Source organism: Buceros rhinoceros, unplaced genomic scaffold (genome assembly GCF_000710305.1).
Source record: "Buceros rhinoceros silvestris isolate BGI_N320 unplaced genomic scaffold, ASM71030v1 scaffold23192, whole genome shotgun sequence".
Classification (NCBI taxonomy): domain Eukaryota; kingdom Metazoa; phylum Chordata; class Aves; order Bucerotiformes; family Bucerotidae; genus Buceros; species Buceros rhinoceros.
In genome coordinates, this window is record NW_010401049.1 from 47,680 (window position 1) to 61,836 (window position 14,157).

At 40.1% G+C, this 14,157-nt stretch overlaps 1 protein-coding gene across 1 annotated transcript; it reads right to left on the minus strand.

Moving 5' to 3' along the window:
* Window positions 1-9,054: 9,054 nt before the first annotated feature.
* BCAS4 (breast carcinoma amplified sequence 4) lies at window positions 9,055-12,484 on the minus strand (the record flags this gene model as incomplete). Its single annotated transcript, XM_010132147.1, has 3 exons — window positions 9,055-9,068; window positions 10,162-10,234; window positions 12,383-12,484. Coding segments are annotated over 3 exons (189 nt in total), but the record flags the coding sequence as incomplete, so codon positions are not given.
* Window positions 12,485-14,157: the final 1,673 nt, after the last annotated feature.

Here is a 14,157-nt window from a genome sequence, read left to right on the forward strand (position 1 = left end):
AAACCTCAAGCTCCATGTCTAGAAACCTCATGCTTTCCTCGATTACTCCTAAAGGATTCTTTTACCACTGAACCTCAGCACATACCATCAAATATTTCAAGTGGAACAAATTCATTAACTTGTAAACACTAGTTAACTAACTGAAAGCCAGCGACAGAAACCTGGAGCTCCGTTAAATCAACTTCAGGCAGGCACTGCATTTCATGTGTTAATACTTGCCATCTGCTCGGGTTGCATTTTTTACCACAAGAAAAAAATGCGACTGCTGAGTAAAGACACTTCAAAAAAAGAAATGGGAGAAACTTGGCCTCACTTAACCATAAACTATGGGGGGGGGGAGGGTTTTCTTTTTCTTTGGTGTTGATCTTTTGGGTTTGTTTTTTTTTTTTCTCCACATACACACACACTCTGTCTCTCTAGTAAAACCAGAACAACCTATGTAAAATAGCCTTTTTAGCTATTTTTGCCTTATAATGGCTACACTAGGAAATCTTAAAGAAGAAAAGGAAGTGCCAGTGCATGTTCGGTACTGCAGACAGCAAGAAATTTGCCTCAGGGAGAAATGCTTTGTAGAAGGGGTGGGGGAAGGGTAATACGCTGGTAGACAGAGAGCATAAGGGAACCAACGCGTGTGCACGTTTGTGTTGGAGGCTCCAGAGGAAAACGCTCTCGCTACAGCTCCTGGAGACTCCAGCCCAGCAGAGCACCTTCCTGCAGCACAACCATGACATCACCCACAGCGCTGCCTGCAACCTCCGAGAACAGCCCAACCAGGAAGGGACGGATACCAGCAGATGGAATGTTTCTCCACTTGGTGAAAAACGCCATTTTAAAACTAATTCTTCTTAAAAATTAGCTTTAAAAAACCCTTCAAACTTCTTACCGCCTTGAAAACTAAAAGACACAGACATTTTGTCCCAAAAGTTGGGCCTATGGCTTAGAGGGTATCAAGACAGGATGGTATAAGCTTTGTTTTAGTTTTAGCCAAATGGTATTTCATCTGACATTCAGTGTGCTTCTAGCAATAATCCTAAAGAGCTCTGAAGCATTTCAGTAATGCAAGTGAAAAGGAATTTGCTGTGGCACCAGGTCGCCAAGGAATACATACTTCTGAAGTTATGTGCTATGAAATTCCACTTAGCTGTTGCCAAGGAAAAAAAATTAAAAACCGCCATATCTGCATGTGTGCCTTTTAACAAGAGTCACGTTTTAAATGGAAACTTATAAAGGAAGTGTCCAATGGGCTACTGTAGTGTGTGACATCTACCATGAGTAAGCCGCACTCCCCGAGCAGCACGTCCTGATCTAGACAGGCAAACTCAAAAGTGAGTTTCTTTACAGAAGCTGTCAGGAAAAGTCAGACGTGTGGTGGTGGTACATGAGGTAGAGACCTGTCCACGGGAAGCTGGACAGAAACTTCTCACAGAACTCACTGCACAGTAACTGTGCTCAAACACTAGCTCCAACATATGCCCCAGTTGTAATGACCTAGTCAGCGCATGAAACTTGAAATTGCGACTTCAGGCTAAAGAGCTCTCTTACCCATTTCCTGTTACTAGTCCATAGAACTATTTTACCTTCATAAAACTCCAGCACAGTGTAATTAGCCTGCATGTTGCCTTTCTCTGGATGTATTCCCAACATGACCTACCATGGTTTGATTTTGGTAGAACTTTATTAGCTGCTAGTGTCCTATTCTCCATGACTGGAAATAGTGGGGAAAAAAAAATATTGTGGTCATTAATCAAAATAAACAATTGTGAGCCTATGTCACACACAACTGAAAAAGAAAAGGACACTAGCAGGATATATAATGCCACAAATATTTGAACACGAGGCATTATTTCTAGTGAAAAAATCCTTATCTGGTCTCAGATCCTTCATACTTGAAACTCCCGCCTTTTTACCTCCACCCCGATCCTTCACCAGAGCTTTCCTCTCCACAGAGAAGGCCAGATGTTTCTTGAATTCACTCGGCATTTCCAACACTTCACTTTTTCTTACACTAACGATACCCATATGTTTAAGTATTACTGTCCTCAGTTCCTTCCTTACTGCCCTCTTCATGAGATTTTAATTCATTTTGTGAGTAGCCTTCCCTATTCTAAAAAAAGTTGCACAGATTTTACTAACATTTTATTAAATGGCTTTTATTACAGTCTTTTATTTAAGACTACTGTAAACGTGCTTATTTACTGGAGACAGTTTTGATGCAAGGAAACAAAGACATGCATCTCTCCTGTTAGAACATTCAAGTTCCCCCTGTCAAAAGTATATTGGACCAAGATTACCCCTTTTACAGCGACCCTTTTAAAAGCTACTTCAAGAATTAATGTGGTGCACTGCACACATAAAACTGAAAGATCTGAGAGAACAGCTCGCATGAAGACAGCAGCAGTGATTTTCAACCCCAGCTGGTTTCTCTGCCTCTTCTCCAGCGTCCCTCCGCACTGCAGCAGCAACTGCTAAACTGTCTCAGCTATTAGCCCAGCATATGAAAGAAAATTGCACTTTGATTTCACTTCACTTCAACATACCAACAAAACGTCCACCACTGTTATCTTCATCACAAGAGCTTGGCACTCACTTCACATATCTGACATCTAGTTATTGCTGTTCCTCATTATTGTCCTGTAACGCAGGTATTTATTCCAAACACATTTAAAAGTGACACATGCTCCTAAGTGACACACAACTCAAAAAAAACCCCAAAACAACCAAACCTCTAAAACCAAAATCCAAGTGGAGGAAGTACGAATGACCACCCAGACAAGAGCAGTCATCAGGAAAACGAGTCACAGAGAAGGCCAGTAGAATCCCCCAGGAGACTTCCGTATGTATCAGTCTCACGCAGAAAAGGCAGAGGCACTGAAAATGAGTTGATAAAATACTTTTAACAGGTGGTGGGTGTCCCAGGTAGGAGCATCCATGTGGCAGCACAAGGAGATGGAGGAAAGAGAAGAAGGGGGAGTTAATTGGACATGTGTGTGAAGCTGGGGGAGGGCAGGCAGGAAGGCAGTAATGAACTCCATAAGCAGACGGTGCCACAGGGCTAGAGTAAGACTCTGGCTTTACTCGGAGCAAGGAAGTAGAAGCCATATTTGTCGCATTTTGCTGTGGAAAAGTTATAGCGCGTTCTAAGGGACGTTGCTTAGCTGGGGCATTTTGGAGGCGAACAGGCAATTTAGTAACAGCAGCGTGGCCTTTAGCAGCACTGTGGTCATTTGTTAGCAGGAAGAGAAGAAAAAATGTCAGCAGTGGCTGCAGCTTCGCTTTTTCTCTCACCTTGTACACAAACTACCTCAAGTACCTTACTGAACGCTAAGATGACGGCTGATTTCATGAACAATGGTATTTCGTGGATCACTTTGCATATGAGTTTATAGCTATACACATACTTACAGTTAACTTTATTTGAAAGTATTTAACCGGGATCAAGATCTTTATTTCCCACCCTTCATATTTCATTCATATTAATCTATAAATCTACTTCCAGGAAAAAGTCAACCTGATTTACAACAGAAATGATTTATATAAGCGTTGCTCCTGTTGGAGTATCACTTTAGGGTACTGTGAAAATCCACAAGATATGGTGTGTTTTGTATTATAAAAGCCAACTCAGAATAAAAATTCCTCTCCAAAATTCCCTCCTGCTAACTTCATCCAAAATTTAACACAGAAATTACTCTGTGTGGAATATCTGGAGAGAGGATTTTTCTATTTAAACCCTTTAGTAGCTCATAGTATCTTCTTGGGTCTTGTGCCAGTTTATCCAGTTACAAAACGGATCCCTTTTTCACCTGTTCTTTTTTAATACTTTAAGGGCTTCAAATGAAAAGCTGAAGCATTAAAATAGTTCAGCAAACAAGTTTCATGCAGAGAGAATCTTGTGCTCAGGGTTCAGCGGACACTTCAGTGTAGTGCCAGGCCATACTGTAAAGTTATGGTAGTACCATAATAAAGTCATTTTATTTCTGCATGCCTCCAATTCCCATCAGCAAGATGGGGAACGTGTTTCCATCCGCCCATTTGTCTGGTGTGTTTACCCGGAAAGCAGTTTGAACCTGGAACTACAATCAATCATTGTGCTTCAAGATTTAGCACCCCGATCTCAGTTAAGCCATCTAGCCCCCAGTATAAATTATGAAAATTTTTTTAAGATTGTAAACAGAAAATCATTTTAAAGGTCAACTTTTTTTCTCTGCTGAATTAAAAATAGAAACAAAATGAACACAGAAATGTTTGCTTTTGTCTCACTGAGACCACAATTTCTACAGACATTCCTCTGATCAGACACCATTACAAAAGTATATATTACATGGTTACAGAAATGAGCAGAGGAGCATACCATGCCGCGGAGACAATAATCCTCAGCAATATGGTAAAACAAAGCTTCCAACAAACTCACCACAACTATGGCTGGCTAGCACGTAATTTCTCAGTGTATTACAATCCATTTGAAATGTTTTTCCCTAACATCATGCAATCTGCAGTGTGTTTCTGCACCTCAGCTAGAATTTAAAATGTAACCGGTAGCGCATCAACTGAGGAAAATAGCATAACCCTGAAACAGGGAAAACAGTCACCCCTGTTTAGTAAGAGCACTCGATTATTTTGGGAAATGTGGTTGACTGCTCTTAACACCAGCTGTATAAGTGGCACCCCTGTAACAAAGAAACTGGGATGTTGGGAGGAAAATCCAGGCAAGTAGTTCTGCTAAGGGACCCAACCGCACCTCTCACCACATGCTGCGTCGCTGGCCCTAGGGCATCATGCTGGAGACACAGCAGCCGAGTTTTAGCTTTCAGTATGTTACTGCCTTTGTTTTTTTCAGAATCAACAGCAGCACAGCACAGGTTTATGAACGGGAACCCTGAACCACTGGGACTGTGACCTGTAAGTATTTTACGCGCAGTGTTTCGTAACAATGAGCGCGCTCAATCCAGTTTAACAATGTGTATGACATTGCAGAGCCTCACACGGAAGACAGAAATGCAAATACAAACAGAAAATCTGATACCAGTGCAGCCACCCTATATTGCCCCAGAAAACAGGCCAGTGCAGCACCGCAATGTATAACATGCAAACGCTTAAATTAATTGTGCGAGCAGCAGCCACTGCTTGCTGCATTCCTTACAGGAGCAGCCAAAAGGAGCCCAAGAAAAGGGGAGGGTCAAGAGACATCTACTGCTTATTTTACTGGCGCCAGCTAATATCTTTTCTGTAACAAATTCACTTCAACTCTGCACAGGGCAATGTTACGTAAAACATTTCTGAAGGAAGATTTTTTCCCTGCCTTTCAAGAGCAAGCATCAAAGCCTAGTAAAGCATGTACAGCAGGACGCATTTAAAGCTCACCAGTACTAACCAATAGAGCCACTGTGCTGAACTCTGGAGGAGGAGCCTTTCATACGCAGAGGCTGGGGTTCTATTTTCTGGCACAGATTACACCAGCTTACAGAAAGGCACTATTTCACAAATCTTTACATAGGCAGCCAGAAGCTTTTGTCAGAGAGATGCTATTATAGCTTAAAAACTATTTCTATGATAGAAAAGAGATGAGAGCACTAATGAAGATTTCTGACAAATCAAGCTTTTCCTAACTGTTTTTATTCATTCATTTGATCTCAGTACTGGAATTTTGCAACAGGAATTGGCTCAGTCTCTTTCAAAACATAAAGGATCTAATCCATTCCCATTAGAGAACAGGAAGTCAGAAGCCAATCTTAGCACTGATTAAAAAAAAAGATCCAGCTTGTTATTTTAACTTCTTTGTTGCACATAAACTAGAGATTCTTTTCTTCCACTACTGTTTCAGCACGACGGCTCAGTTAAAGCTGATGTCTCCTTCATCTACTCCTCCAAACCAGTGCCACTGCCTGATGTCCAAGCACAGTGCTGCAGCCTCTCTTAAGCTCTTCTGCTTTTCACCAGACTTAGCAAACTGGCAAATTAACTTTGGGAATTGTGCAAGCTCCCTCAAGGCAGCAGGCAAACCAGGGCTAAAGCTATGGGTAGCTGAAATCTTGACTTCTGGACCTACTACATCTCCTTGCTTGCATCTTCCCATTTCTGTGTGTTATTCTTCTCAACACAGAACTCTGGGGCTCCCAAACCAGCTAATGAATTAGTCCGAATCAGAATGGAACTGGATGAACTTCAAGCATAGCTGCAGTTAAAATAAGTTGAACATGCCCCCAAAGTTCTTAACATTAAATATTTAAGTATGTGTCAGATTTTTTATTTTCCCTAATATTGAAAAAAATGCCTGGTAGTATTCAGCACTTGAAAATTAATGAGTTTTAAATACGAACACAGTACACCCCCACTTTTGAAATAATCTGCTCTATTTTCTCTCTTCTCATCTTTCCCATCTGGTATGTTTTAGTAATAATTTAATAAATATTTTTCTTCTAGGCTGTCAGAAAAATCTCATAGCATTTAGGAAACACTAAACATTATCTTATGAGGTAAATTAGGACACAGAGAAGTAGCATGACATATATGTGATCACACATTGTCATTGACAAAGACAGTAACAGAAATCTCAATATGTGCTTCTTTGGAGTCCTTAAGAAATTGGTACTACAGAGCCAAGAGTGAAGCCAAAACCTACATCAAGTTCCATTTGAAGGATGATCTGCAAAAATTTTAAAAATGCAGTGTCTCAATATAGGAAAGATTTCTTATTCCGGTGATTTATTTTATTATTTATTTATGAAAATTAAAACCCAGCTTGTTGTCTTCTACATTAAGCACAATGTTAACTATGCATAGCTCCTCAGTCCTTCCGAGCTCTCTCCTCGAGAAGGAATCTGCTATCCATCTATGGAGACTGCAGCCAGAAGCCTCTGTCCACTTCCCCACTGAACAGTTCTTTTCAGTGGTTACCAGTGTAAGCACAGGTCTCCTTCCTAGATACTTTAGTCAGTACAACTCATCAATAACTTTTGCTCATTACTGAGCTCAGATGAACTGAGAATGCTTCATATCACATTATCAATTTCCCAGTTTGATTTGTCAGAATCTGCCCCAGGTGTGAGGAAAAACCATGAGCAAGCACCTCAGCCAAGACAAAGCAAAGCCCACCTCAGAGAGGCAGCTGCTATTCTAGAAGTTACAGTATTAACAGAAAGCAAAAGACAATAAAATACGTCTGGGAAAAAAAAATCTAACAAAGGCACACTTTTTCTTCATAGCATTAGCATGAGATTTTTCTGAAGGTTGTGATTTTATAAGCCTTTCCCTGCAACTATACAAGGGTTAAAAATTACTCTAAAAATAAATGTTTTACAAGATTCTCAGCCAATGACATCGAAAGAAAATTTCTGGCTTTAAGAAAACACCAGATATCAGAAGATGCATGAAAAAACATGAAAAATGTTCAGTTTCCTTCCATTGGAAAAGATACTAGTGGCTTTTTTAAACTCCACACACTCAAGTTTTCTAAAATAGATTTCCGGTCCTTTCTCTAAGATTGCTGAACCCCATTCAGCCAGGGCACAGATAACATCTTTGGATAAAAGATTTGAAATCACAGTTTCTCCCATACAAAGTTCAAGCTTTACAAAAGAAAAGCTTTTCTTCCACAGAGCTGCAAACTTCACACGAGGCAGTTATTTGTTCTGTTCCCTCAGGAGGTGTTATATTCTTACAACCTGTCAGACTAACCCAGTCATATTTGTAATTTATATTTAGTATAAAGTTGCCTCTTTTGAGACCACCTCTGGATATTCCTAACACAAAGCATGAATTCTGATTACTCACTTTTCTCCCACAGAGGAGACACCTTTCCCAGTGTTACTGTGCACTGCGCGTCTATATGAAACAACTTTCTGAACACCCAAAAAAACCAGCAAAAGACAAAAAAGAACATTACAGGATTTTGCTGCACCTTGAAATACAACTGCAAAACACTGAGATTTCTCTTGCATTTCAATTAGCATCCATGTTTAATCAGAAGAGGAAAAAGCCTAGCTGAAATACAAACACTCGCACACCCTCTGCTCAGAGGAAGGAGCACGCTCAAACTCTTTCACCCAGTCTGGTCAAGGCTGTGGAGAGAAGATACACGAGCTGGACACTATCATTTCAGAACAAGTTGAACTCACTGACAAAAATGGTTGGGACAGTCCTAATTTTCAAATGGCCAAAGATGCCGAAAGGCCAACTCTGCAAGGATATCCTCCGTAAGTGGGGAAAATGGATGGACAACAAGAAAGAAACAGATTTGGGAAGAGTACAGAAACTTGGATAGTTGTCAGAGATCCTATTGGGTTTCAGGCAACTGTCAAACCAAAAGGAAAATTGCTGTAGAATTTCAAGCTCTACTGATGTCCTTAAACAATTCAGTCCTTCCCTGCACCCTTCTACTACAAGTGAGTAATTCCTCACCGACACAGAGCATTGTCATTCAGAGCCAGAATTTACAGTGAGAACCACAATAGAAAAGTTATTAACAAGCAGCTGTACTGCATCATTCAAAGGTCCTCTTAAGTGGTGACCAGTTAAAGGCATTGCCTAGGGAAAAGGTTACAGGGTAAATACACAAACTTATTTCCAGGCCTTCAAGAATTCATGGCTGAAGATCAGATTTTTTAAATTATTTTTTAATATCCATTGCTGGATTTTTTTCCCCCCATGAATTTGTCTAATTATTTTGGGAATATATAACATGCTGTGCACATAGTTCTATGGCATATTAATACATCACGTAATTACCTCCCTTTTTGTATTGCGAACCTGCCTGCTGATAATTTCATTGGATGATCCTTGTTCTTGAATTATGTGAGGGAGTGAATAATCATTCTCTATTCACCTGTTTCACACACAGAATGACTTCACAAACCTCCACCCTGTCCTCCTTCAGGACAAGTCTGCATCTGTTTAGAAATTTCTGTGAGAGAACTTTTCTGTATCTGTGCTCACCCTTGTTATTTCTCTCACCACGCTTTCTAGTTGTACTATTCTGGGAGAAAGGATGAGAGGGAGAGATGAGTCCAGTAGGAAGCTACACCATTCCTATTTCTTTTTCTCTTTTGTTCACTAATATTATCATTCCAAGATGCCTGCAAGCGTGAATACACAATTATTCAATATTCAAAATTTTTCTTTGTAATTATAAGGAAAAAAAAAGAAACCACTACACAGTCTTCAAGCCCAACTCAAACCAGCTTCTGAGCAAATAGTCTGGCCTTCTCCACATTCTTCTTGGCGCCCCAGTTACACAACATTATTTGTATAAGCAGACCAACCTTGCAGGACTTCCAGCTTTGATATATTTTCCAGACTGGGCATCTGCTGCAGGCTTTACACATTTGGAAAGTTTTAGGGAACAAAGCCAATTCAGATAATGAAGTTAAGGAAGAGCATGTGTTGTTTAGCTCTTCTGAGAAGCTCTGATGCCTTCATAAGCTACAGCAGAGATTTAAAATTGGCAGTAAAATACCCTCGTATCAGGGACATATTTTCCCATTCCTGTGAAAATATTACCAAATTTGGCCAACTTACAACTCTTTACTGAGTCTGTATAAACTGTGGTTTTCTAAAGGTTCACTAGAGTTTGACAGCTGAAGATGAAATCAGTATGCACCATCTCCTGTCCGCACCTCTCTTAACCAGACTGAATATTCATTATTCTCTCCAAGCAGTTCAAGTTTGTCCTGGATCTGCAGAAACTGACTGGACTTTTTGTCTGCAAGCAAAGCTTCCAGAGCTTGCTATGACACCAGACAAAAATTACAAGTGGTTCAGCGATACCTACGTGATCATTGACACCTGTGTATTATTGCCTACCCAGTATTATGCATAGTGGTACAGAAGACCCTTGGAAAAATTTAGGAGCAAAATGTAGAGATCCTAAAAGATTACTGCTGGAACTATTCAATGCCTGGGCAGCACCCCATTTAAAAAAAAAAAAAGAAAATTTTAAAAATTGTAAAAAAAATTCCTTTCTAGAAACAAACTGTAGCTAGCTCTATTGCACCACTTAATAATTAACTATGCTGTAATATTTATTAATGCAAATATGCATTTGATACAGACAGGGTATTTTAACATCACTTTCCCATCTGCTGGAAGCAACTTTAAAAATACTCACGTTTTTAAATGATGAGATAGTTGCACACTGAAATAATCTGCAAACAGTATTAAGGAAGGTACCATGGCTCTTCTCTGCTTCAAGCACTTGCTCTTCTAGGAAGGAAACATGGTGCGCAACCATTTTAACAAATGCCTATGGAGAGAGGAAAAACACTGAATGAAAATGAAAAGCACATGGCTGGCTTTCAACATTATCCTTGCTAGAGATCAGAAGGCAAAGAAAAATCTGTAACAAGAGTTCAGAGTGCACTGTTGCTAATATAAATATCCAAGGGGCGCATACCCACAAGTAGACTACAGACGTTTACAGCCATGAGAAGAACCACTAGTGTCATGACCTAAGGCTAATTTTTCTCCTTCCCAAGGGCAGACTTTTGCTCCCTTTTCAGCATGCAGAGTAGGTAAGCACTTGCACAGTGTCTAAAGGTCTGGCGACATTTTAGCATTGAGGTGAAAAGCTCTTCAGAACCCACGAAGTGACTGCTACTGCTGGTGGGTGTGAGAAAGGGGCAAAGCAGTAGAAGGGAGTAGACAGCAGAGGAAGAGATACTGACAGGTGATTTTAGCTAAAAATGGTCAGGAACTATTGACCTAAACATACACATGTTCAGTTTCAGTTAAAATCTGAGCCGTAAGAGAAAGTCAACTAGAAAGCACACAGTGTTTATTTGTTAAAATACAGAACAGTTTGTAGAGAGTTCTGATACTTTCTACTAAGCTTCTTTTCCGGAAAAGTTGAGCATTGTCCATTGTAGGGATGGGGGAGGTGAGGCTGAAGAGGTAAATTAATCGACCAAAATGTATCAGTGGCAACATCCAGCAGATTCTCATCCTATATAATCGTTACAATACATTCCTTTCCTTTTGTACTCTTGGGAGTACAAGTTAATTTCTCCCTTGAAAATCCCCATGGATGCTAAGCTTTAAATTTAAAAGTTCTAATTAAAACATTAACTACTGCTCAAATTGCCAATTTAATCTTGTGCTCTCAGATTACTGCCATTACAGCTGGTAACATTAGGCAGAAAAACTGATTCCTAGCCAATCAAGGTATTATCCTCCCTCGACGACCAAAAAAAGCCTTTCAACAAAATTCTGCTGCATTATTCAAGGACAATCTGTAGCCCAGCAAAGACTGGTGTTTTCTTCATGTTCCAAATTACTGCGCCCTTACAGTTGTACTACAGGAATGGGGACAGAGAGGGTGGTTTTTTTCCTCTCCTTCCCTATATTAGAGGGGAAAAAAAGCAGTAAGGAGCCCTGTTGCTTACCACACTTTTAGCACAAGTAATTGCACAGAGTTTTAATATTATTTTCCTGTTCAAAGACAAAAACACCCTCCACACTCCCCCAAAACTAGACAGGTTTCTAAACAGGTTACAGTTGACTCCCACTTTTTTTCTAAAATGCCTTGTCTCAATTTTCTGTCTGAAGCTTTCTCCTGGTGCTGTGTAAGTCCACAAATATGAAGTGGTTTGATAAGTCTGTTATCAAATGTAGGTGTAAAAATGCAAACTACAGAAAATGAATTGCGTTTAAAGAGAACTTGCTGGAAGGCAAGTCAATTGCCCTGTCCCTTCGAGCGTATTTGCACAGGGGTAGAGCCTGAAGCTTAAGCACTGCCAGTCTGGATTTAATCCCGCAAACACTTGGTTTCTTTCACTTTGAGTCAGTTAGAACTGATTTTAAACATTACACAATTTATCTCATCATGTTTTCATTACATTCCTCCCAGAAGCAAACTTGCCCTCCTTGACACAAATTTTAACATACTGCTTACTAAATATGACGAGGGCACATCTCAGTGCATCATGCTGGCTCCCCTCATTCAGGATTCGATAAACACCAAGACAGACACAACAGAAGATGGGAGCTCAGAGATCTCTCCCCTACTACATAAGATGAACATCAACAACTTAAAATGCATATGTCCAGCACTGCATGAGACTTGAACTTGTAGTTATAAATGGTTTCACAGATACTCCTTGCAGTCACAAAACAAATTAACATTATTAGCATTATTATTAACATCAAAAACCGCAAAGAATGCTTTTAATCTACCATTATGAGTTGTAGAATCCACAGCAATCAATTACTCACTCATGTTCCAAAACCATAAACCTTTATATGTGTTGAACCATGAGTAAAAGTACTGATTCAAAACCAAACATGAGACAATACAGAGACATAAACATGTGAGTGCTCCATAAAAATACCTGGACAGTTAACCTATAAAACATAGAAAAAGAAGGATGTAAAATTTCTAATGCAATGAACAAACCTCTAACTTGTCAACTTTGGCATAGATGTGGTTCATTTCCATCACTTTGTCTTTAATGAGCGGAATGGTCTCGTCCAGGATCTCTGATGTATCACTTCTAATCTGCACGAGAAAAAGGTTCTCACATGAGGATGAACCTTGAAGAGAAACACGACACTATTTTTTCCACATGAATATTTTAAAAACACCTATTCAGAAAAGATATCACAAGGGCCCTTTTGCAGTGTTAGAAACTACAGACCCCTCCGTTATCTTTCTGTACGAACTATATGTACACGTGGTATGTACTTTACATCTGAAAGAAGGAGAGCGCAGACACTCTGGCAGGATCCCTGTGAATGGAGCCAGACTTCTATTTTCTGATGCTAAATACAAAACTAATACATAATGAAGGAGCCAAAGCAGATGAATTCTGCGTTTGTTCTATTGAATTCTTTTGGGTTCATGGTAGGCAAAACCCCCCTCCTCTATCATAAAGCACATATGAAAAACAGATTTGTGCTCTGTCGGAGGTGAGATTCATACTCGGGTAAACTACAACCATTAAAATTTTACCCTGGAATTTCCAAAGATAAGGTAGTAAGCTTGTTTGCTAATGTTGGTCTCAGAAAGAACTAGGGGAAGGCCGCTCTTACAGCTAAATGCTAGATAACTACTGTAAATATAGACACAGTTTGGGGCAGAGCCAGAAAAGGGGAGATGCTGTGCAGACCCAGTACAAAAACTATCAACACAACAAGGTCAGAGCAGACACGAAACAAATCTAAACCATCTTTCTTTGAGCGTAAAAGCAAACGACCAATACAAGACACAGGAGAGCTGATCTTCCAGCAAGCAGCCTGTGATGAAAGGAAATTGTATGCAAATATGATTCAAGAAGAGTCATTCTGCAGCAGTCTGCAGAACCACAGCGACAGAGGAGTTCCAGAGGAGTCAGCACATGAAAAGGGAGATGATTCGCTTGGTACAGCAACCTCTCCTGAGCCAGAGAAGGCTGGTCTAAAACCCCACGTTATTAAATAAGATTTATTTCCCCTCGTGCAATGCATTTTACTTTATCTTACTGAAGATTTAGCTGAGTGCTCAGCACACGCACCAGAGCTCAGTAATCCATGGGAAAAAACCCTGTATTCGTCTTACTAGATTCTACTATGCTAACTGGAGGAGGGGGTGAGAAGAGAAGGTTTCATTGAGCTTTGTCTTCCAATGCAAGTCAGCGAGACTACGCTAAAGGAGGTATCAAAGCAACAGCACCAAAGTCAGTCAGGAGACAGCACGAGCAGAGTATGAACAACGAATCAGAACACAAACCAGGAACAGCGCACTGCACGTAGGACAGTGAGACCCAATCCTTGCACACACTGCGGTTCGATCGGTACCAGTCAAGCACAGATTCTTGTTATTTTGTATTTTATCAAATCTATCTTTTTTTCCAGGGGAAAATAAAAAGTCAAAGATACTATGCAAATTCTAGTTGTAAGAGGGACTTTTTTGAAAGCATCTCTCTATGTTCTTTTTCAGTCTTTGATCCCATATGTTAACACAGAGCAACATAAAAGGATCATGAATAAAAGTAACCACTGTAAAATGAACAGCTCGGTGGTGAGAAAAGAGAAAGCTGAAGTTGATATGTTCCTGAGAAGCGAGCAAACCCCAGCCAAAGTGAAACAACCAAACAAAACAACCTCCTCCTCTCTCTTCCCCAGTGATGAAACCAGGTTTTACACACAGGGCCATGGGGCCAAACTGTCAGTCCATGAGCCAAAGCTAAGCAG